General features: G+C 48.7%; 1 protein-coding gene across 1 annotated transcript in view; it reads right to left on the bottom strand.

The window, feature by feature from the left end:
- Positions 1-25,574, bottom strand: part of ARPP19 (cAMP regulated phosphoprotein 19) — a 37,150-nt gene that overhangs the window by 6,037 nt on the left and 5,539 nt on the right. Inside the window, exon 2 of the mRNA XM_075345776.1 lies at positions 9,649-9,771. Within this exon, the coding sequence (XP_075201891.1) occupies positions 9,649-9,771 (123 nt within the window). The remainder of the gene's footprint in view (positions 1-9,648; positions 9,772-25,574) is intronic.

The following is a 25,574-nucleotide window of genomic DNA, read 5'->3' as shown; positions in this document are numbered from 1 at the left end:
GGCTGTGTCAGCCATTGGTGTAGTGCAGACACCTCCTCTGTGCAGCACCACAAATGATTCAGCTGTACTATAAAACCCTGCCTGCCGGCGCCGGCTCCAGGCAAAGAGCTGCGATAGTCACGGGGTCTGGGGGCCGCAAAAAGTAGCCTCAGGGGCCGCATGCGGCCCACGTGTTTGAGTCCTCTGGTGTAGATGGAAGAAAGGGAGGAACAAGTTCTAAACAAGGATATTGGGATTTGTAGTTTAAAAGGTGGAGCGTGCCATGCTCTTGGAGGGGATAACAGCAGGAAGTGAGGGTTTTTAGGACACTATAAATCAGGGGCATGGGCTGAAATTATGGCAAAGAAGGGAATTTTGTTTACTTACCGTAAATTCCTTTTCTTCTAGCTCCAATTGGGAGACCCAGACAATTGGGTGTATAGCTACTGCCTCCGGAGGCCACACAAAGTATTACACTAAAAAGTGTAAGGCCCCTCCCCTTCTGGCTATACACCCCCCCGTGGGATCACGGGCTCCTCAGTTTTAGTGCAAAAGCAAGAAGGAGGAAAGCCAATAACTGTTTTAAAGACAAATTCAATCCGAGGAACAACATCGGAGAACTGAACTCTTCAACATGAACAACATGTGCACCCGAAAAAACAAAATCCCTAAGAAAACAGGGCGGGTGCTGGGTCTCCCAATTGGAGCTAGAAGAAAAGGAATTTACGGTAAGTAAACAAAATTCCCTTCTTTGTCGCTCCTAATTGGGAGACCCAGACAATTGGGACGTCCAAAAGCAGTCCCTGGGTGGGTAAAAGAATACCTCGTGATAGGGCCGTCAAACAGCCCTTTCCTACAGGTGGGCCACCGCCGCCTGAAGGACTTGTCTACCTAGGCTGGCATCCGCCGAAGCGTAGGTATGCACCTGATAATGCTTGGTAAAAGTGTGCAGACTCGACCAGGTAGCCGCCTGGCACACCTGCTGAGCCGTAGCCTGGTGCCGTAATGCCCAGGACGCACCCACGGCTCTGGTAGAATGGGCCTTCAGTCCTGATGGAATCGGAAGCCCAGCAGAACGGTAGGTGTGAAGAATTGGTTCCTTGATCCACCGCGCCAGGGTGGATTTGGAAGCTTGCGACCCCTTACGCTGACCAGCGACAAGGATAAAGAGTGCATCCGAGCGGCGCAGGGGCGCCGTGCGTGAAATGTAGATCCTGAGTGCTCTCACCAGATCCAATAAATGCAAACCTTTTTCAAATTGGTGAACTGGATGCGGACACAAAGACGGTAAAGTGATATCCTGGTTGAGATGATACCACCTTAGGAAGAAATTCTGGAATTGGACGCAGAACTACCTTGTCCTGGTGAAATACTAGGAAGGGAGATCTGCATGATAACGCCGCCAGCTCGGACACTCTCCGAAGAGACGTGACCGCCACTAGAAAGGCCACTTTCTGTGAAAGACGAGAAAGGGAAACATCCTTCAAAGGCTCGAAAGGCGGCTTCTGGAGAGCAATTAGGACCTTGTTCAGATCCCAGGGCTCCAACGGCCGCTTGTAAGGGGGGACGATATGACAAACCCCTTGCAGGAACGTGCGTACCTGAGGAAGTCGCGCTAGGCGCCTCTGAAAAAATACGGATAGCGCGGAGACTTGACCTTTAAGGGAGCCGAGCGACAAACCTTTTTCCAACCCAGACTGCAGGAATGAAAGAAAAATAGGCAATGCAAATGGCCAGGGAGAAACTCCCTGAGCAGAGCACCAAGATAAGAATATCTTCCACGTCCTGTGGTAGATCTTGGCGGAGGATGGTTTCCTAGCCTGTCTCATGGTGGCAACCACTTCATGAGATAAACCTGAGGCCGCTAGGATCCAGGACTCAATGGCCACACAGTCAGGTTCAGGGCCGCAGAATTCAGATGGAAAAACGGCCCTTGAGACAGCAAGTCTGGACGGTCTGGCAGAGCCCACGGTTGGCCTACCGTGAGGTGCCACAGATCCGGGTACCACGACCTCCTTGGCCAGTCTGGAGCGACGAGGATGGCGCGGCGGCAGTCGGCCCTGATCTTGCGCAGCACCCTGGGCAACAACGCCAGAGGTGGGAACACATAAGGTAGCCTGAACTGCGACCAATCCTGAACTAGGGCGTCTGCCGCCAGAGCTCGGTAATCGTGGGATCGCGCCATGAAAACCGGGACCTTGTTGTTGTGCCGTGACGCCATCAGGTCGACGTCCGGCATCCCCCAGCGGCGACAGATCTCCTGAAACACGTCCGGGTGAAGGGACCATTCCCCTGCGTCCATGCCCTGGCGACTGAGAAAGTCTGCTTCCCAGTTTTCCACGCCTGGTATGTGAACTGCGGATATGGTGGATGCCGTGTCTTCCACCCACGTCAGAATCCGCCGGACTTCCTGGAAGGCCTGCCGACTGCGTGTTCCCCCTTGGTGGTTGATGTATGCCACCGCTGTGGAGTTGTCCGACTGAATTCGGATCTGCTTGCCTGCTAGCCACTGCTGGAAGGCTTGTAGGGCAAGATAGACTGCTCTGATTTCCAGAACATTGATTTGAAGGGTGGACTCTTTCCGAGTCCACGTACCGTGAGCCCTGTGGTGGAGAAACACTGCTCCCCACCCTGACAGGCTCGCGTCTGTCGTGACCACCGCCCAGGATGGGGGTAGGAACGACTTTCCTTTCGACAATGAGGTGGGAAGAAGCCACCACCGGAGAGAGTCCTTGGCTGTCTGAGAGAGGGAGACATCCCTGTCGAGGGATGTCGACTTCCCGTCCCATTGGCGGAGAATGTCCCATTGAAGTGGACGCAGATGAAACTGCGCGAAAGGAACTGCTTCCATTGCTGCTACCATCTTCCCTAGGAAGTGCATGAGGCGCCTCAAGGGGTGCGACTGGCCCTGAAGGAGAGATTGCACCCCTGTCTGTAGTGAACACTGTTTGTCCAGTGGAAGTTTCACTATCGCTGAGAGAGTATGAAACTCCATGCCAAGATATGTTAGTGATTGGGTCGGGGTTAGATTTGACTTTGAAAAGTTGATAATCCACCCGAAACCCTGGAGAGTCTTCAGTGCCACGTTCAGGCTGTGCTGGCATGCCTCTTGAGAGGGTGCCTTGATAAGTAGATCGTCCAAATACGGAATCACAGAGTGACCTTGCGAGTGCAGGAGTGCCACTACTGCTGCCATAACCTTGGTAAAGACCCGAGGGGCTGTCGCCAGCCCGAAAGGTAGAGCTACGAACTGCAGGTGTTCGCTTCCTACAACGAAGCGTAGAAAACGCTGATGCTCTGGCGCAATCGGCACGTGGAGATAAGCATCCTTGATGTCTATTGATGCTAGGAAATCTCCTTGAGACATTGAGGCGATGACGGAGCGGAGGGATTCCATCCGGAACCGCCTGGTTTTCACGTGTTTGTTGAGCAGCTTTAGATCCAGGACGGGACGGAACGACCCGTCCTTCTTTGGCACCACAAACAAATTGGAGTAAAAACCGCGACCTCGTTCCTGAAGAGGAACGGGAGTCACCACTCCTTCCGCCTTTAGGGCGGACACCGCTTGCAGAAGAGCATCTGCTCGGTCGGGAGGTGGAGAAGTTCTGAAGAAGCGAGTTGGAGGACGAGAACTGAACTCTATCCTGTACCCGTGAGACAGAATGTCTCTCACCCAACGGTCTTTGACCTGTGACAGCCAAATGTCGCCAAAGCGGGAGAGCCTGCCACCGACCGAGGATGCGGAGAGAGGAGGCTGAAAGTCATGAGGAAGCCGTCTTGGTAACGGTTCTTCCGGCTGTCTTTTTTGGTCGTGATTGAGTCCGCCAAGAATCTGAGCCCCTCTGATCCTTTTGAGTCCTTTTGGACGAGGAGAATTGGGACCTGCCTGAGCCTCGAAAGGACCGAAAACCAGACTGTCCCCTCCTCTGTTGGGGTTTGTTTTGTCTGGGTTGAGGTAAGGATGAATCCTTACCCTTTGAGTGTTTAATGATTTCATCCAAACGCTCACCAAACAGTCGGTCACGAGAAAAAGGCAAACTGGTTAAGCACTTCTTGGAAGCAGAATCTGCCTTCCATTCTCTCAACCACAAGGCTCTACGTAAAACCACGGAGTTGGCAGACGCCACTGCCGTACGGCTCGTAGAGTCTAGGACAGCATTAATCGCGTAAGACGCGAATGCAGACATTTGAGAGGTCAAGGGCGCCACCTGCGGAGCAGATGTACGTGTGACCGTGTCGACCTGTGTAAGCCCAGCTGAAATAGCTTGGAGTGCCCATACGGCTGCGAATGCTGGCGCCAACGACGCTCCAATAGCTTCATAGATGGATTTCAGCCAGAGCTCCATCTGTCTGTCAGTGGCATCTTTAAGTGCCGCCCCATCTTCCACTGCAACTAAGGATCTAGCTGCAAGCCTGGAGATTGGAGGGTCCACCTTGGGACACTGGGTCCAGCCCTTGACCACGTCAGGGGGAAAAGGATATCGTGTATCTTTAAGCCGTTTGGAGAAACGCTTATCTGGATAAGCGTGGTGTTTCTGGATAGCGTCTCTAAAGTCAGAGTGGTCCAGAAAAGTGCTCAATTTACGCTTGGGATACCTGAAATGGAATTTCTCCTGCTGTGAGGCTGACTCCTCCGCAGGAGGAGCTGGTGGAGAAATATCTAACATTCTATTGATGGACGCTATAAGATCATTCACTATGGCGTCACCATCAGGTGTATCCAGATTGAGAACGGTCCCAGGATCAGAATCCTGATCCGCCACATCCGCCTCATCACACAGAGAGTCGTCCAGCTGGGACCCTGACCAGTGTGATGAAGTTGAGGGCCGCTCATAGCGAGCCCGCTTAGGCCGTCTGGGACTGTCGTCCGAGTCAGAGTCGTCACCCTGGGGTGCATGCGACACCTCCTGAGCTCGGGAGTGTTCCAGCTGAGGGGGACCAGGGAGCAATGATTCAACAGTGCCCATGGTCTGAGTTACTGGTCTAGACTGCAATGTTTCAAGAATTTTAGACATAGTCATAGACAATCTGTCAGCAAAAACTGCAAACTCCGTCCCTGTCACCTGGACAGCATTCACAGGTGGTTCTCCCTGGGTCACCTCTAGCAGCGGCCCCGGCTGAGCAAGTGCCACAGGGGCCGAGCACTGCACACAATGGGGGTCAGTGGAACCTGCCGGTAGAGCAGCCCCACATGCGGTACAAGCCGCATATAAAGTCTGTGCCTTGGCACGTTTGCTTTTTGCGGACGACATGCTGTTGTCTGCCTTAGTAACCTAGGAGGGTATATAGCAGAGAGTCACCAGCGACCGTACAGTGTAATGTATAGCATGCAAGCACAAAAATACAAAGTACACTTCGGCACAAGTGGGGGTGAGCCCTTGAGGGCTGCTTACCGCCCGCTGAAAAGCGGGTGTGAGGTCGCAGAATCCCGTGTCTGGGTCTCCCAGTCTCCCCTCTCCAGCTCAGCGTGCAGACAGGAATGGCTGCCGGCGTCCTGTGAGGAGGGGCGGACCGTGGGCATGCCACAAACAAAGTGCGGGAAACTGGCGTCCCACTGTGCCCAGTGTGAGGGCTGGAGTATGTAAAGCAGACTCCAGCCCTCAGCGCTGATGGTCTGTACAGCGTCCCGCCCTCCCCCTGACTGGCAGGTCTGGGGGCGGGAACGAAACGAACTAGGACGCAAAAGCCGGGGACTGTAGTAATAAGCGCGGCCGTCATACATGCACGGCTAGCGCGGAAGTCCCCGGCGCACCACAAGTCCCAGCCGCGTCGCAGTGAAAACTGACCCCAGCGGCCGGCGCGGCCGTTCGTACTAAGTCTACTCACTCAGCAGCGCTGTAGTGAGGAATGGCACAAGCGCAGCAGCGCTGATGTCCCCGTCGCACTAACACGCCCAGCATGCTGCGGTGTGCGCGCGGTATGCCCGGGGACACAGAGTACCTTAACGAAGCAGGGCCCTGTCCCTGACGATACTCAGCTCCATATCCAGCCGATTCTCCGGGGGCTGTGGAAGGAGCACGGTCTCAGTGCCTGGAGACCGGTAAAGTCCCACTTCACCCAGAGCCCTAATGGGGATGGGGAAGGAATCAGCATGTGGGCTCCTGCCTCCGTACCCGCAATGGGTACCTCAACCTTAAACACCGCCGACAGAAAGTGGGGTGAGAAGGGAGCATGCTGGGGGCCCTAGTATGGGCCCTCTTTTCTTCCATCCGACATAGTCAGCAGCTGCTGCTGACTAAACAGTGGAGCTATGCGTGGATGTCTGACCTCCTTCGCACAAAGCATAAAACTGAGGAGCCCGTGATCCCACGGGGGGGTGTATAGCCAGAAGGGGAGGGGCCTTACACTTTTTAGTGTAATACTTTGTGTGGCCTCCGGAGGCAGTAGCTATACACCCAATTGTCTGGGTCTCCCAATTAGGAGCGACAAAGAAATGAACAGATGGAGACACCAACAAAAATCAGACATTTCTGCAGATACTTTTCCATTTTATTTGCAAGACCAGACAACCCGGTTCCCTCATACACAAGAAAGATCAAGTTAGTGGAGCATTCATGTGTTTTTAAAAGGTAAGTGGGTAATAAGCTTTAAGAATAAACGGCTCTGGAGTTTGGATTCAAGGGCTCCTAACAGGATACGAGCATTTATACATCATGCTGCACTATCACCACTATATCATTTTGGAAAACATTTACACTTATGGTGAGTCCAGTCAGATGTTCCACATTTTGGATGATAGTTAAATATTAAGCAGAGTCCGCTTGTCAATGCCTGGTGGGGGTCATAAGCTTATAGGACTATACTATCACACTGAGAAGTTTAATTCTGATTGCTATTTGTTCTACCATCTGGCTCTCTAATGAACCTGCTGTCAGGGTTCACGCACTGATCACAATAGTGGCCTCTGCATTGACCTTGTGCTCTATAATTGTACTTTTTTTTTTTAATATCTTCGCTTGTGTGATGGGACTTAGTACTGTCCTTTGTGGAGTACATAAGGGGGACAGAAAGTGACAGGGTAATTTGTGATGACATTCTTTTTGTAGAAGACTAGTACTTCTAATAATGTTTGCTCACTAGACAACGTGCCTAAGACTATGAATGTTACATCTACAAGCACATATCTTCACCATAAAGATATATGCACAGCCTTTATAAGGAACATGACAGTTGATGCATACCGCTTGATCCATGGGCAGCATGCATCACACCTCAGCTGTATGTTTCAGCCAGGTATGTGACAAACACTGCTGCATTTCAGGGAAACTTAAGTTAAAAGCGGCTGGTGACCAAGCCGAAAATATATAAATATTATATAATATATATATATATATATATATATATATATATATATATATATATATATATATATATATATATATATATATATATATATATATATATATATATATATATATATATATTTTCATTCAGATTCTCTAAGTATATATCTATACACACTGACAGACCTGTCACTCAATAGCAGCAGTCGGGACCCACTTTTTCGACTAGTCACCTATGTGCTTTGGTCTCGGGCAGCTTTTAATTTAAGTTTCATGCTTCAGAATCAAACATACATAGCTGAAATCATGCAGACATCCTGGCCGCGCTTCGTGCAGCACTTATCCCGTCTGTTTCCCTTTAAGACCCTGACCCCCCAAACAAGTTCATAACAATAATATTATCTTGTGCGAAGCTGCTTCACATAAAAGCAGGAGATCTATTTCTTGAAAGCTTCGCTGGGGGTTTTGCATCTTTTTGCACCCATCTATACTATTGCTAGAGAGCGTCTTGCCAGTGGGAGGCACCCAAAGAATGAACATACTACTAACAACAAAAGACTGAAGATGGGCACATCAGTGTCATTTTTGTGGTGCTTTTCCAGGTTTACTCAAAAGCAGAAGCTCTCAAAAGATGATTGCATGTACCCCAACTGCAGGGACAGAAAACGTCTGCAATCCCAGAGTCAAACATTTGTGAAATGAAAGACTAATGTCTTAATTATGAGCAGGTGTGTAAATGCCTTATTTTCTATCTCCTTAAAGAAGTTAGTCACTACTTTTACACTGATTACCTATCCTTAGGTCTGATCGGCCATGGTGGCTCCTGGCACCCCCGCCAATCAGCTGTTTCCGGTACCTTAGGCGGCAGGCAGCCGGTTATGCTCAGTTCCTCTGTATTGGATAGCCGCCGTGGCACAACCACTTCTACTGATTTGAATAGGAGACGGATGTGCAGTACCCTGCCATGGCCACTAACCAAGACAGAGCAACTCTGGCACTGAGCATTTCTGGCCGTCTGGTGCCTCCAACACAGAACAACTGATCAGCGGTTGTGCCGGGAATCAGACTGACTGATCAGACATGGATGATCTAGCCTTAGGATAGCTCAATGTTTGAAGTAGTGTATAACCTCTACATAGATTCCACTAACCCTATTCTCTAAGGCCCGTTTCACACATCCGACATTTCACCGGATTGCCGGATCCGGCACACTCCAGTACAGTGTTAATACTGTACAATGGCATCGCGGCAAGCTCGGCCACATGCTCCGGTCACATGCTCTGGTCACATGACAGCATGTGACCGGAGCTTGCCGTGATGCCATTGTACTGTACTGGAGTGTGCCGGATCCAGAGAAATGCCTGATGTGTGAAACGATCAGAGGAAAAAAGGAAAGATGCGCTGTGTGACACCTGGTGGTGATAAATTTGGTGGATGCCCGAAGGCTGCTCACCTATTGGGGTTGTGCAACCCTGCATAACCCCGGTTATAGCAGAGGAAGGATCCGCAGGAGCTGCTGGTGTTTTATGCTGGCTGGAGATCCTGCGGAACACCGTGGAGAAGCTTCTTCCGGGGAGGTCACGTGATCGCAACCGACCGGAAGTGCATCACCACAGGTCCTGTAGCAGCTAGCAAAGGCCCGGTATCACAGCAACCATAGGTCCTGGTAGGTAGGAATATCTCTCCGCTCCCAGAGCTGCTCCTTCCATTAATCCCTCAGATGGGATATCACAAGGAAAGCAGGGTAGCGGTCAGATAGGAGCGCTAGAAAGCAGGAGGACTGGGTATGTTAAGAATAAAAAAACCCAAACCTTTTATTGTTAATAACCCTCTATATGCCACTACACATTTCAACAGCTGAGTGCGGTCTTCATCAGGTATGAAGACAGCAATCAGCTGTTGAAATGCGTAGTGGCCGATAGTGTTATTAACAATAAAAGGTTTTTTTTATTCTTAATATACCCAGTCCTCCTGCTTCCAAGGATGTGTGAAAAGGGCCTAAATGTGACAAAAAAACCCCACTAATTTCTCATTTAGTAAGAGCCAAAAGGATGGATGGTAGGTGATCAGAAAAAAAGGTTCCTGTAATCGCAGGCCTTGGGGTACAGGTGGGGAGATCACAATAGGCTTTGATCTTTATTTCAGATATGATCTCCCAAATCCTCATCCACCTGTTCCTTACAAAGGACGTAAGACTTCCCATGCTGCACCGCTGAATATTGCTCCTAACATTTTCAGCCTGGTGAAATTTGAAATCTATGATTTTGGGCTTTACATTGTAGCTAGCTAAGGCTTTCCAGCCGCCATGAAGAATTACAACCTCTAGTCAGTAAAATGTTCCAAATAAGAAAATATATAGAACCAGCAAGAATAGAAGATATCTTACCCCTTTCTGTAGCCGTTTTCTCAAGAAGTCTGAACCTCCTGGTTTAGGACCAAGATGAGGATACCTTGCTTTTAATTTAGCCTCTTCCACTTTTTCTGGGCTGATCACCTTATCCTCCATCTCCTTCAGAAGAAAAGTAAACCGTGAATAAAATACAGTGCACATCTTTATTTCCAACAACAGGTGCACACAGTTAAGTTAATATACAAAAATATTGTTGAATTTGGATTTATAATTTTCTGTACATGATATGGATGTAGACATCTTGGCAGGGCAGTGTGCAGATAAGGCTGCTTTCACACATCCGTTTTTTCCTGTGCGGCACAATCCGGCGCTTTGCAGAAAAAACGCAACCGTTTTTTTTTGCCGCCGGTTGCGTTTTTTTTTTGCACAGACTTACATTAGTGCCGTATGGGCTTGCGTTCCATCCGGTTTTTGCCGCATGCGGCAGATTTAGCCAATGCGGTCGCCGGATGGAACGTTGCCTGGCACGTTTTTTTTGTCCAGCAAAAAAAAAAAAAAAAAAAAAAAAACAAACGCATGCGGTGCGATTTGCAACGCAAAATGTTTTTTCCCACTGCGCATGCTCCGTAGCCTGCCGCAAGCGGCAAAAACCAAACGGCCGCATGTAAAAAACTTATGCAAAGGATGCGGTATTGTCGCCGCGTCCGTTACATAGGTTTTAGAGCTGGATTGGCCGGCTCTGCTAAGACCGGAGGTGTGAAAGCAGCCTAAGAATTCAGATATCTGCTTCACAGCCGACATGTGGAGGCAAACAGTTTCAAATAAAGTACTAGATGAGGAGCATAATGTGATCTGTGCAGAGGGGGGGGGGGGAAGCGGTGATCATCGCCTATTAAGGATGACTGATCATATGACAAGTATGTATAATACACACATTTTATTTTATATGGCACGGTTCTGAACTGGTGACATGTCAGCAGTCTTATCTGAGGCAGGAATACAATAAAAGTAACCCTTCTATATACAGTATACAAGACAGGATCCGCCATTCACAATAGGTGATGTCACAGAAGGATCACTTTCTTCCTCTTCCTTCTCAATGACACTTGTATAGAAATATAATCTGGGCAAAATAAAATTAGAACTGAGTCAGTCTATTGTTGCCAATGTCCATGGGATAAACAGGAAGTAGAAGTCGCCCATCAATAAAAATTGACTGTTGCTTCTCGAGAACTTGATAAAGTGTCTCTGCCTGGCTCCTGCTTCTCCCCCATTTTTCCCTTCCTAGCATTTTAAGAAGTAGCAGCTGTCATCTATCATCTGGATGGGAAAAGTTGTCTTAGTTGGCTACAGTTTTTAACTATGAATCGAGAATGAAAGATCAGTCCAGGAGGAGAAAAGCAGATTTCTCTGATAAAACATTAGTTTTCATGTGTGCTATTGATTTATGAAAATCCATTCTGAAAATGACGGTAACTTTAAAGACCAGCCTGATACTGGGCAGCTAGCAGCAGAATATGACTTCTTGTAATCCATGCAGTCTCACATCTGACCACAGGAATAAGGATCTGGCCATTTAGGAAGATTTTTTTCCCCTCTGAACTGTCATTTAAACAATGTCAAACTCTTAGGCCCTGTGCGCACTAGAAAATGGAATTTTCTTAAGAAAATTCCACAGGGTCTGAAAGATTGCCGCACGCGCGGCAAACTGCGGAAAACCGCACCCGAAAGCCACATACAGTTTTACCGGGGATTGGTACATGTATTTTAATGCATTCAATGCAATAAAGCACATTGAAAAAAAATTAAAAAAAAAGTGTAAATTTCCTATTGATAGATAATAGACAGAGGGATACCGTAGCAAGACAGACAGATAGTAGATGGATAGATAGATAATGGATTGGTTGATAGATATTACAGCTTTTATGATGTATGTGTTCCCCCCCCCCCCCCCCCCCCCAACAGTATTTCTCATACAGCAGTGACCCTGTGGGACTTTGGGTCTGAGTTCTTGCAGGGTCACTGCCAGTCGGTGACGTCACTATTTTTCACCGACCGTGAGAAATGACCTGGAGTTACCCCTGCAGCCTCGTTCACGGGGCTGCATCGAGTGCTATGTCAGACGCCGCTGAATCAGTCTGCAAGAGTCGTGGGACATCGTGTGGATTACGCCAGACCTGGAGGGGTAATTTGGGGATTTTAATAAAGTGGTGAAAGAGGGGGATTATTTGTGTTTTATTTTAAATAAAGGATTTCACGGTGTTGTGTTTATTTACTTTACTTACAGATCAGTCATGGCGTGTCATAGACACTGCCATTACTAATCTTGGACTTAGTGGCAGCTATGGGCAGCTGCCATTAACTCATTATTACCCTGATTGCCACCACATCACATCAATCGGGATGAGCCAGGTAGGGTCCCGGGACTGTCGCATCTAATGGATGCGGCAATTCCGGGCAGCTGCTGGCTGATATTTTTAGGCTGGGTGGCTCCCCATAACGTGGGGCTCCCCATCCTGAGAATACCAGCCTTCAGGCTTTTTCTGGCTGGTATAAAAATTGGGGGGGGGGGGGGGGACCGCACATATTTTTCTTTATTTGTTATTGCACTGCACGATATAGACCCACCCACCAGCGGCTGTGATTGGCTGCAGTGAGACAGCTGTCACTAAGTGTGGGGGGGCTCGTCTGAATGCAACCAATCACAGCCACCGGTGAGCAGGGAAGGAGTGCATAAGTTATGAGGCTAATGAGCGGCGGCTCGGAAGATGAAAGAGCTGCAGCGGGAGCAGTGCGACAGCTGCCCGGTGATCGGTAAGTATGACATACTTGCTCCTACCCCTTTGCGCCCGATTCTAGTCCCCATAGACTTTGCGTTCGCTGCGTTCTTGATATAACAAAAAAAACCTCACCCTGTGGCAGACTTGACAACTGTAAACACTGCGTTTGACAAAAAAAGTGGTAAAAATGCATGCGGTTTCTATGCGTGTTTGTCAGTGTGTTTTTAAAGGAGAAATAAAATATGATCGGATAATTGATAGCTAGAATAGATAGAAAGAATAGATAGAAAGAACATATAGAACAGATAAGAAAGAATATATAAAATAGATGGAAAGAAATAATAGCTTGATAGCGGGCCAGCTTGGCCAGCTGTTTTTTTTTGGGGGAAAAAAAAAAAAACGTGGGGTCCCCCCCATTTTTCATATCCAGCACAGAAACAGCAGCTGCAGGCTGCAACCCTCAGCTCTCTGCTGTACTTTGGCTAATCATGAAAAATAGACGTGATCCCACACTTTTTTTCTTATTTGATTATATAAAAAAAAAAAAAAAAAAAAAAAAAAAAAAAGGTGCAGCAGACAACTGGGGGCTAATATTGGGGTGGGAGGGCCCATTGTTATTTGGCCCTTTCCAGCCTAACAATAGCAGCCCACAGCCACCCCAGAAGTGATGCATCCATAAGATGCGCCAATTCTGGCTCTGGACCCGGCTCTTCCCGTTGCCCTGGTGAATTGGCAATCAGGGTAATAAGGAGTTAATAGCAGCCCACAGCAGCCACTTAGTCCTAGATTAGTGATGGCAGTCGTCTGAAACCCCACCCCCATCACTAATCTGTAAGTGAAAGTAAACACATACACCCCCCAAATCCTTTATTTGGAATAAAATACAAAAAACACCCTCTTTCACCACTTTAACCCCTAAACATCCCTGCAGGTCCAAAGTAATCCACACAAGGTCCCACAGCGATTCAGCTCTGCTACATCCCTGTCCAGTCACAGCAGCACCGTAGAGCATGACTGCCCGCGTGATGAGAATGAACTCGGGTGAACCTTTGACGTCAGTGCCACGACACAGGCAATAGTGTGGGGGCCACCGTTGTGACGTCAGAGGTTCATCCGAGTTCATTCTCAGCACGCAGCTCTGTGCCACAGGTGAAGGACTCCAGCTATGACCGGAAATCACCTGAGTGACGGTACCGCTGATTGAAGGGAGCAGCGCACTCGGGAGATTTTCTGCCACAGGTGGAGGACTCCAGCTGTGGCTAAACTGAGTGATGTCACTGCTGATAGCGCGACTCATTTCAGGTGCTGTGTGGAGCTCACAGCAAGTAATCTTGTTCTATGGCGCTCCCTGTGAGTATCAGATGTAGCAGTGCTGGAAGAGTCATGGGACCTCGTGTGGATTATGTCATACCTGGAAGGGTGTTTGGGGGAAGTTAATTAAGTGGTGAAAAGAGGGTGGCTTTTTCGTCTTTTATTTCAAATAAAGGATTTTTCGGTGTTCGTGTTTATTTACTTTCACTTACAGATGAGTGATGAGGTGTTGTCTCAGATGCCTGCCATCACTAAGCTAGGACTTAGTGGCTGCTGTGGGCTGCCATTAACTCTTTATTACCCCAATTGCCAGCGCACCAGGGAAATCGGGATGAGCTGGGTAAAGACCCGGGATTGCCGCATCTAATGGATGCAGCAATTGCAGGCGGCTGCTGGCTGATATATTGTGAGGCTGGGGGGCTCCCAATGTGGGTCGCCCTAGTCAGAGAATATCAGCCCCCAGCTGCGAGGCTTTTTCTTTGTGAGGCATCAAAATGGGGGGGGGGGGGGAGGGGGTGTTAGAACGCAGAGTTTTTTTTTTTAATTATTTATTGTACTGTACGATATAGACCCGCCCACTGGCAGCTGTGATTGGTTGCAGTCTGACAGATGTCACTCAGCATAGGGGCGTGTGACTGCAACCAATCATAGGCGTTGGTGGGCGAGGGAAGCAGTGAATATGAGATGAGCCTAATGAGCCCGCACTTTCGAGTCGAGCGAGAGAATGGAGAAAAGTTGACAAATGCATCCAAAACGCAAACCAAAAGGCATATTTTGGTTGCGTTTGACACCTCATTCATTTAAATGGGTGGAAAATGTTAACAAATCGCTATGAAGTAGTGACATGCTGCTTCTTTTTAGGCAACGACTGACAAATATATTTGTCAAACAAAGCGCTGCAAAAAAAAAAAAAAAGCAAAGTGCGCATGGAATTTCTGATTTATCATAGCCTTTGCTGGGGATGCAAAATGCTCACATTTTGTCAATGACAGTGCAGTTTAAAACACAACCAAAACGCACCGTGCGCACATGGCTTAACCGTTGCAAAGATATTAGCTTGTAACGTTTATATTCTGCTTTCCACTATAACTAAGGGTAAGCTAGCAGATATTCTTGTCTCCAGAGAAGCTTAGAACTGGCAAGACTCATGTGCTGGAAGGAGAGCAGAGCTGTGTCTCAATGCATACACAGCTCTTCATCTAACTCAGACACAGCTCTGCTCTCCCCCCTAGGTTACAATGATCTTATTGCAAACCTCTACTGCCATTACAAGTGCCAAGAGAGCAGAGCTGTGTGTCTGGGCTAGATAAAGAGCTGTATATGTCATACACTGCAGCTTGCATCTCACAGCAATGTTCGTATTGGAAGAAGAGCAATGTATGTAATGACCCAGCTCTGCTCTCCTCCCACTACTAGTATTTGCAGTAGGTGCCAGCAGATAGATCTGTGTGACCTGGGGACAAGAGAAGAGCTATGTTATTACATACACAGCTTTGTGTCTGGGATAGACGCAGAATGGGGTATGTAATGGACACATAGCTCTGCTCATCTCCCTCCACCCTGTCAGTGCAGTGAGATGAGTGCTGCAGTGTGTCACATACACCGCTTTAGATCTAGGCTTGCTACTAAAACATTCCCAATAAAAAACAAAGAAAGTGTGTCTAGTGAAACAAAGTCTACTCACAAAATTAAAAAAAAAAAAAGCATATATTTGACCTGCTTTATACATTTTTACAGCTCATCTATAGGAAAATAAGGGTGTTTGATCACACCAGAAATGCACGGGTTGCCATCAATTTCTGTGGATATTAGATCAGTTGAATACAGTTTTGTTTTAGAATAAACAATATTCTTTGGTTGAGCGATATACACTTTTTGAATGTTATGGTATCACACCTGAAGAGTGGCAGTTTTACAAGCTCCAAAGAACAACAATTTCTGGTGTGTTTTCAATATAATTTTATTATACCCAATGCCTGTGATAGATGCAGAATGTATGTAATGACACACAGCTCTGCTCTCCTGCCATCGTAATCACACAGAGAGGGGCCGGGCACGCGGCACAGCCTCCGCGTCTGCCGGGGGCCGGGCACGCGGCACAGCCTCCGCGTCTGCCGGGGGCCGGGCACGCGGCACAGCCTCCGCGTCTGCCGGGGGCCGGGCACGCGGCACAGCCTCCGCGTCTGCCGGGGGCCGGGCACGCGGCACAGCCTCCGCGTCTGCCGGGGGCCGGGCACGCGGCACAGCCTCCGCGTCTGCCGGGGGCCGGGCACGCGGCACAGCCTCCGCGTCTGCCGGGGGCCGGGCACGCGGCACAGCCTCCGCGTCTGCCGGGGGCCGGGCACGCGGCACAGCCTCCGCGTCTGCCGGGGGCCGGGCACGCGGCACAGCCTCCGCGTCTGCCGGGGGCCGGGCACGCGGCACAGCCTCCGCGTCTGCCGGGGGCCGGGCACGCGGCACAGCCTCCGCGTCTGCCGGGGGCCGGGCACGCGGCACAGCCTCCGCGTCTGCCGGGGGCCGGGCACGCGGCACAGTCTCCGCGTCTGCCGGGGGCCGGGCACGCGGCACAGTCTCCGCGTCTGCCGGGGGCCGGGCACGCGGCACAGTCTCCGCGTCTGCCGGGGGCCAGGCACGCGGCACAGTCTCCGCGTCTGCCGGGGGCCGGGCACGCGGCACAGTCTCCGCGTCTGCCGGGGGCCGGGCACGCGGCACAGTCTCAGTGAGACTAGTATATTCTATACAGCACATAGGTAACTCACTTTTCTGCTGTATACATCAGATGTCCCACTGCGCGAGTTCTATAAATGTAACATGAGTAGTGATGAATTTAGCTTTAAGTAGACAAGCAATGAAATATACATCAGTGTTCAGGACAACTTACAGCTGTCACCAGTTCTTTTCAAAAGTTATCACAAAAAGTTGCCTGCACTCCAGACTGACCAACACAAACTAGGCAATTAGGGGGTGAGTTAGTCAAATGTTTGATCAAATATAGCAGGGTAAATTTTAAGTTGATCATTGTGAACAACCTATGAATGCTATAAATATTCAAATGCTCCATGGCAGAAAAAAAGTAAATGTATTTTCCACCCCCCTGTCCTAAAGCCACCAAGGCCAGCAGGGCATGGATGTGCTGCCACAGCCTGTTGCTTCATGATGGATCGACATCAGCCCACTAGAAATAAACATTGGAGGTGGTGGCTGCAGTTTAAAGACTTAAAGACAAATCATGGCCTTTCATTACTGTATGTGATGTTAGCTAGCTCCCACGAGGTGCAGAAACATATCACTCACGCTGCAGAGGGAATGTCGAGGGATTTGCTCACCTATTATGTTCAAAAGAAAAATGAAAAAGATGTACAGATATAAATGATCAATCCAGAGGATAGGAGGTCACTTATTCACTCAGGGATACCACTGGTTCAAGAACAGAGCAGGCATGCTATTCACTGTATTTGGGACTGTGGTACGTGGCTGAGCGTCATATTCGTAGTGCCATCTCTGGCAGTCCCATAGCATGCTCCACCCCCCAATCTACTCAAACAGGGCACTACAGAGTCCTCCTGTGGCCATCTAAGGCTGCTTTCACACTACGTTTTTTTAACATGCGTCATGAACGTTTTTTGCTGTAAAAGCGGATCATGCTTTTACAGCAAAAAAATTCATGCAAACGCATGTTATTTTGCAGGATCCTGTCACTGGATGTTTAGGGGCGGGCATTGGAGTCATGTGATCGGGAGTGAGGGGAACTGAATGGGACAGACTGGGAGCCAGCATCTCACAGCTGCAGAGGATCGTAACCAAGGTAAACATCGGGTAACTTGCTTGGATGCCCGATATTTATCTTGGTTACGAGCGTCTGCACACGTAACCAACGTAAACATCGGGTAACTAAGAGAAGTGGTTACCCGACATTTACCTTGGTTACGAGTGTCAGCAGCTCTCAGGTGGGGGAGAGACAGAGAGAGGGAGGAGAGACAGGGGAGAGAGATGGGAGGAGTGAGGGGGGAGAGAGACACTGATCACGGAGGCTGGTTTCTGGGCATGCTCAGTAGAGCAAGCAGGATCCTGTCTATCAGCATGCCAGCATTCACATGCGTTTGCATGCTGTTTAGTCAGGATCCAGCAATTTGCAGTATTTGGACGCAGCTCAAAAACTAGCGTTTTTGGAAAATGTTAAAAAACTGCAACTCGCTGGATCCTCACTATAACGCACGCAAACGCATGTGACATGTTAACGCGAGTCCATTGCAAATGCATTGAAATTAAAACGCATTTGCACTGGATCCGTTTTTGCGTTAAAAAACGTTCATGACGCATGTTAAAAAGACGTAGTGTGAAAGCAGCCTTAACTTGCTAACTTAGTCCTTCTATGAAGAAGTTTTCAGGTCATAGAAAACCAGTCCCCAGGTTAGGTAAACAATAAAACCTCTCCCCTCAGGTTAACCCCATAGCGACGGCCTAACGTCTCAAGACTATGGGGAGATAAAGTATGCACACCAGTGACTATGTAAGGGGAATACATGAAATAGCAGAAACTGCTGTGTGAATACTGGCTTGAAAAATCCAATAGCTATATGTAAGAGTGAAAATGTGAATGCATATATAGCCTGGGTCTCAGCTTCCCATACACGGTAAGTTTTTTAACTGCATGAGAGGACACACAAGCTAGGGACCCCAACGTAGAGAAATACTTTGGCGTAGTGTTGGGGCTCTATTGCATTGATCAATTCAGTAGCTAAATTTCTCTTGATTCATATGTTCATGGCAGTAATGCAGATTCCATTTTTCACATTTTCACTCTTACATATAGCTATTGGATTTTTCAAGTCAGTATTCACACAGCAGTTTCTGCTATTTCATGTATTCCCCTTACATAGTCACTGGTGTGCATACCTTATCTCCCCATAGTGATGTTTTTTTTAGGTTTTTGCACCCAGTTCAGACTTAGAATGGTGTTCCAAACGTTATTCCTTATTGTTAACGTCTCAAGACGTCAGAAAAACGGGGGTACTTATTCTGTTCCGACGTCTTGAGACGTCAGGCCGGAAAAAGCTTGTAGCGCCCCACAGTGACGGAAAATCTCGGGGGTTTCAGCTGTACCGACGTACACAAAAAAAATGGCAAATAATACTGATTTCTTTTTCATCTGACATGATCAAACATGTCAGATGAGAAAGAAATATAAGCCCCTAATGCCCCCAAGGCCCCCCGTACCGGAAAAATCAACCCCCACCCCCACCGGACATCCAAAATGGCGCTGCCGCGCGCCGAAAACTGCCGCCGCCTCTGCATTCATTTCTCTCCGATCTGAAATGATCAAACATTTCAGATCGCAGGGAAATGTCCTCCCCCTGACCCCTCCACTGGTACACCGGAGCCCTCTGGTCCCCCGGAGCCCCTCCGGTTCTCCAGAGCCGCCCCCCTTCGGAGCATGCAAGATAGCGGCGCGCAGCGCACAGTAGCGTGCGGCCGCATTCATCCTGCTCTGCCGCATGTGACACATCACATGCGACAGAAAAGTTGTTGCTAGGTCTCCCGCCGTCACCCCGCGTCAGCCCCCGGTCTTCCCCGTTACCTGGCTTCTGCTCCGTCCCCACGATCACGCCGCCTCCTTCTGGAAAGCTGGCGGCGCATGTGCACACAGCGGCTGTCAGCTGGATCCTTGCAAGCAGGGACGCTGACCTCGCTGCTGCACATGCTGCTGTACTGTGGACCGGGGGAGAGTGAGTGCAGTAATCTGCAGCCACACTCCTCACACGGAGAGCCTGCTGTTCTAGAAAATGGGGGGGGTACGTTCTGTGAGCGTGCCCCTCATTCTGGAATGAGGTTACTGCAGGTCACTCTGCCCTAGGTTGGACCGGGGCAGTGTGAGTGCAGTATTCTCCGATTACTGCACCCACACTGCTCATTGAGAGCTTGCTCTTCCAGAAAATGGGGGATACGTTCCCTGAACGTGCACCCCATATTCTAGAAGGTCCAGAGTCGGCGTGGGACCTCCAAAATGGATTACAGCGACCGGAATTTGTTTATTTTCAATAAATTGGTGAAAGAGGAATGTTTCGGGGAGTGTTTTTTCAAATAAATTTTTTTTTGTCTTTTTTTTTTCTATTACTGACTGGGTTAGTGATGTCTGGTATCTGTTTAGATGCCGTGACATCACTAACCCCAGGGCTTGATGCCAGGTGACAGTACAGCTGGTATCAACCCCATATATTACTCAGTTTGCCGCCGCACCAGGGCGCGGGATGAGCTGGGGCAAAGCGCCAGGATTGGCGCATCTAATGGATGCGTTACTTCTGGGGCGGCTTCGGCCTGCTATTTTTAGGCTGGGAAGAGTCCAATAACCATGGCTCTTCCCACCTTGAGAATACCAGACCCCAGCTGTCCGCTTCACTTTGGCTGGTGATCCAATCTGGGGGGGGGGGGGGGGGAGGGGCACGTTTTTTTTGTTTGTTTTTTTTTTAAAATAAAACAAAAACAAACGCCTTGGGAGCCCTGCAAATTGATCACCAGCCAAGGTGAAGCTGTCAGCTGTGGTTTGCAGGCTACAGCTGTCTGCTTTACCCTAGCTGGCTATCAAAAATAGGGGGGACCCCACGTCGTTTATTTTAATTATTAATTTTTTGGTGGGGCTAAATACAAGGCTAGGCACCCATTAGTGCCACATGAAAGGCACTAAAGGGCGCCAGCTTAGAATATGCAGGGGGTGGGACGTTATAATTGTTTGACATCTATCCATTCATCCATTGTAGCATTTTAGGCTGTGCACCAACAATCGGGGTTTGTAGCGTTTTGGGCGCGGAGTGTTTTCCCTGCGTCCATAACGCTGTGTTGTGCAGTAGAAGCACAATGGAAGGATTTTTAGAAATCCCGTGCCCACTGTGCTTCTCTTCTCCGTAGAATAGACTGACCTGTGGTGCAGCTTCCCGTCAATTTATGCTGCGGAGACAAGAGTGTTCTCTGCAGGTAGCATAGAGCTCCACAGCAGCCTGAACCCAAATCGTGGGCATGGGCAGCTGTGTTCTCCCGTGGACAACACTCACATCTCTGCAGGAAGGCGACACTGTATACTAGACACCATGTCGCTGGATCATGGCCACATAGCCTAAAAGTGAGAAATTCGTTGCTATAGCAACATTTTTGTGAAGTACCTGTGGATTCAAAATGTTGAATAAAATCCAGTTTCCAAAATGGGGTCACTTGTGGGGGGGTGGGGGGGGGGGGGGGTTTCTGCTGTATAGGTACCCAAGGGGCCCTGCTAATGTGACATGGTGCCCGCAATTTATTTCAACTTTTCCAGAATTCAAATGGTGCTCCTTCCATTCCAAGCCCTCCCATTTATCCAAACAGAGGTTTTTGGCCACATGTGGGGTATCCATGTGCTCATAAGACATTGGATAACCTGTTGGGTCCACGGTTTATTGGTGCCTCTTGAAAAAGTAACAAATTTGATGCTGAAGCAACATTTTTGTGAAAAAAATGAAAATTTTCAATATGGCAACCTAAGCTTATTAAATTCTGTGATGTACTCTTGGATTCAAACTGCTCACTATACACCTAGATAAAAGCCTTCAGGTGTCTTGTTTCCAGAATGGGGTCACTTGTGGGGGACCTCCACTGTTTAGGCACCTTAGGGGCTTTCCAAAAGCAACTTAGCGTCCGCTAATGATTCCAGCCAATTGTGCAGTCAAATGGCGCTCCTTCCCTTCCGAGCCCTGCTGTGCACCCAAACAGTTGATTTTCATCACACATAAGGTATCAGTATACTCAGGAGAAATTGCACAATAAATCTTATGCTGAATTTTTTCCTTTTACACTTCTAAAAAAAAAAAAAAAAAAAAAAAAAAAAAAAAAAAAAAAAAAAAAAGCTACCTGGTTGAAGTAACAATTTTGTGGTAAAAATGTATTTTTTATTTTCACAGCTCAACATTATAAACTTCTGTGAAGCACCTGAGGGTTCAGGGTACTCACCAAACATCTAGATAAATTCCTTCAGGGGTCTATTTTCCAAAATGGGGCCACATGTTGGGGAGCTTCACTGTATAGGCACCTCAGGGGCTCTCCAAATGCAACATGGCGTCCACTATTGATTCCAGCCACTTTTGCAGTCAAATGGCGCTCCTTCCCTTCCGAGCCCTGTCATGCGCCCAAACAGTTGATTTCCACCACATATAAGGTATCGCCAAACTCAGGAGCAATTGCACAATAAATGTTATGCTGAATTTTCACCTTTTACTCTTGTAAAAAAAAAAAAAAACTACCTGGTTGAAATAATTTTGTGGTAAAATTTTATTTTTTTATTTTCATGGCTCAACGTTATAAAATTCTGTGAAGCACCTGGGGGTTCAGGGTACTCAAAACAAAAATCTAGATAAATTCCTTGAGGGGCCTAGTTTCCAAAATGGGGTCACTTGTGCGGGGTTTCTGCTGTTTAGGTACCTTAGGGGATCTCCAAATGCGACATGGTGCCCGCAATCTTTTTCAGCCAAATTTTTTTTTTCAAAATTCAAATATTGTTCCTTCCGTTCCAAGCCCTCCCATTTGTCCAAACAAAGGTTTCAGACCACATGTGAGGTATCACCGTGCTCATAAAAAAGTGGGTAACAAACCTTGGTCAAATTTTTGGAATTACCTCTTGAAAAAGTGAGAAAATTAATGCTAAAGCAACATTTGAGAAAATTATTAAAATTTTCAATATGACAACGTAACGTTAACAAAATCTGTGAAGTAGCTGTGGATCTAAAATGCTCACTATACCCCTAGATAGCCTTGAGGGGTCTAGGTTCCAAAATGGCATTACTTGAGGGTTTTTTTTTTGTTTAGGTACCTTAGCGGACCTGTAAATGCAACATGGTGCCCGCAATCTATTTCAGCCAAATTTGCTTTCCATAATTCAAATATTGCTCCTTCTGTTCCGAGCCCTCCCATTTGTCCAAACAGAGGTTTCTGACCACATGTGAGGTATTGGTGCATTCATAAGAAAGTGGGGAACAAGTTTTGGGGTCCATTTTGTTGTATTTCTTCTAAAAGTGAATAAATTTGGGTTAGAGCAACATTTTTAGGTAAAATTTAATTTGCTTTTTTTCATTCCACATTGCTTTAGTTCATGTGAAGCACCTGAAGGGTTAATAAACTTCTTGAATGTGGTTTTGAGTACTTTTGGGGGGTGCAATTTTTAGAATGGTGTCACTTTTGGTACTAATTTGGTACTAACATGAAGTCCAATATGTGGCGAAAAAATCTCAGAATCACCGGGATCCGTTGAAGCGTTCCAGAGTTATAACCTCATGAAGGGACACTGGTCAGAATTGCAAAATTTGGTCTGGTCATTAAGGTGAAAATTAGCTCCATCACTATGGGGTTAAGCTGCGCCCGGTGTCTAATTCTCATTATGTTGACAGCCGGCCAGCCAGTGAGCTTACTGGCTCTACCCAAGGAGTAGCTGTGCTCATTGATTGGCTGCAGCGCTGTCTATGACGTGGACATTGCAGACAATAGGCACTGGGAGCAGCTGAGAGGACTCGTCACTGCTTATGAAAAAAAAAAAAAAAAAAAAAATTGCCAGGGACAGGGGTTTTCAGAAAAAAAGCTTCAACATTTCTGAGGAATACATCATATTTAATATGTGAAAGGAGCATCTTCTCACAGGCCTCCTGCCCCTCCCAGTGTGTCACTAGTATGACAAGATGCAGCTGGGGCAGGGTTCAATGCCAGAGTCAGTGGTGAAAGCCCTGATTTTTAACAGTCAGCCACTGTACCAAACAAAATGACTTATGCAAGGCTGCAAAGTGATTCACTTCATAATTATAGATGCACTAAATTAGACCACCTAGAACACATCCATAAAGGGTTAAAGAGTGGATGTCAGCAGCCGCCAGAAAAGGTGGATGTTTTCCAGAACTAACTTATTTTAGATAATGGGGGTTTACACCTAAGGATGCCCGCGGACAGACACAAGGGGAAACAGCGACTGCGGCATTGCAGCGGCTTCTTCAATGTTTTAGTGCCAGAAATAAAAAAAAAAAAAATAAAAAAATAAAAGAAAACCTAAAAAAAAAACCAAACTAAATATGTATTAATAGTTTCAGATTCTTCCCCCCATTTCCATCTCAGTTTGCACTGTGGTCACTGCGCCTCCCAATATACTGACACTCACAAAATAGGAATCACTTCTCAGCAGTCATATTCACAGGAAGCATTAAATTGAATTGTAACACCTATATAGAGATAACAGGATCACAAGCCAAGACGGCCCCAGCTCACCTCCCCGCCATTCACAAGACACAATGGCCCCAGCTCACCTCCCCGCCATTCACAAGACACAATGGCCCCAGCTCACCTCCCCGCCATTCACAAGACACAATGGCCCCAGCTCACCTCCCCGCCATTCACAAGACACAATGGCCCCAGCTCACCTCCCCGCCATTCACAAGACACAATGGCCCCAGCTCACCTCCCCGCCACAAGACACAATGGCCCCAGCTCACCTCCCCGCCATTCCCAAGACACAATGGCCCCAGCTCACCTCCCCGCCATTCCCAAGACACAATGGCCCCAGCTCACCTCCCCGCCATTCAAAAGACACAATGGCCCCAGCTCACCTCCCCGCCATTCACAAGACACAATGGCCCCAGCTCACCTCCCCGCCACAAGACACAATGGCCCCAGCTCACCTCCCCGCCATTCCCAAGACACAATGGCCCCAGCTCACCTCCCCGCCATTCCCAAGACACAATGGCCCCAGCTCACCTCCCCGCCATTCCCAAGACACAATGGCCCCAGCTCACCTCCCCGCCATTCACAAGACACAATGGCCCCAGCTCACCTCCCCGCCATTCCCAAGACACAATGGCCCCAGCTCACCTCCCCGCCATTCACAAGACACAATGGCCCCAGCTCACCTCCCCGCCACAAGACACAATGGCCCCAGCTCACCTCCCTGCCATTCACAAGACACAATGGCCCCAGCTCACCTCCCCGCCATTCACAAGACACAATGGCCCCAGCTCACCTCCCCGCCATTCACAAGACACAATGGCCCCAGCTCACCTCCCCGCCATTCACAAGACACAATGGCCCCAGCTCACCTCCCCGCCATTCACAAGAAACAATGGCCCCAGCTCACCTCCCCGCCACAAGACACAATGGCCCCAGCTCACCTCCCCGCCATTCCCAAGACACAATGGCCCCAGCTCACCTCCCCGCCATTCAAAAGACACAATGGCCCCAGCTCACCTCCCCGCCACAAGACACAATGGCCCCAGCTCACCTCCCCGCCATTCACAAGACACAATGGCCCCAGCTCACCTCCCCGCCATTCACAAGACACAATGGCCCCAGCTCACCTCCCCGCCATTCACAAGACACAATGGCCCCAGCTCACCTCCCCGCCATTCACAAGACACAATGGCCCCAGCTCACCTCCCCGCCATTCACAAGACACAATGGCCCCAGCTCACCTCCCCGCCACAAGACACAATGGCCCCAGCTCACCTCCCCGCCATTCCCAAGACACAATGGCCCCAGCTCACCTCCCCGCCATTCAAAAGACACAATGGCCCCAGCTCACCTCCCCGCCATTCAAAAGACACAATGGCCCCAGCTCACCTCCCCGCCACAAGACACAATGGCCCCAGCTCACCTCCCCGCCATTCCCAAGACACAATGGCCCCAGCTCACCTCCCCGCCATTCCCAAGACACAATGGCCCCAGCTCACCTCCCCGCCATTCCCAAGACACAATGGCCCCAGCTCACCTCCCCGCCATTCCCAAGACACAATGGCCCCAGCTCACCTCCCCGCCATTCCCAAGACACAATGGCCCCAGCTCACCTCCCCGCCATTCAAAAGACACAATGGCCCCAGCTCA

The sequence above is a fragment of the Anomaloglossus baeobatrachus genome, chromosome 4 (assembly GCF_048569485.1).
Source record: "Anomaloglossus baeobatrachus isolate aAnoBae1 chromosome 4, aAnoBae1.hap1, whole genome shotgun sequence".
NCBI lineage: Eukaryota > Metazoa > Chordata > Amphibia > Anura > Aromobatidae > Anomaloglossus > Anomaloglossus baeobatrachus.
Note: the sequence above shows the minus strand (reverse complement) of the source record. Positions and strands in the feature narration are given on the sequence as shown.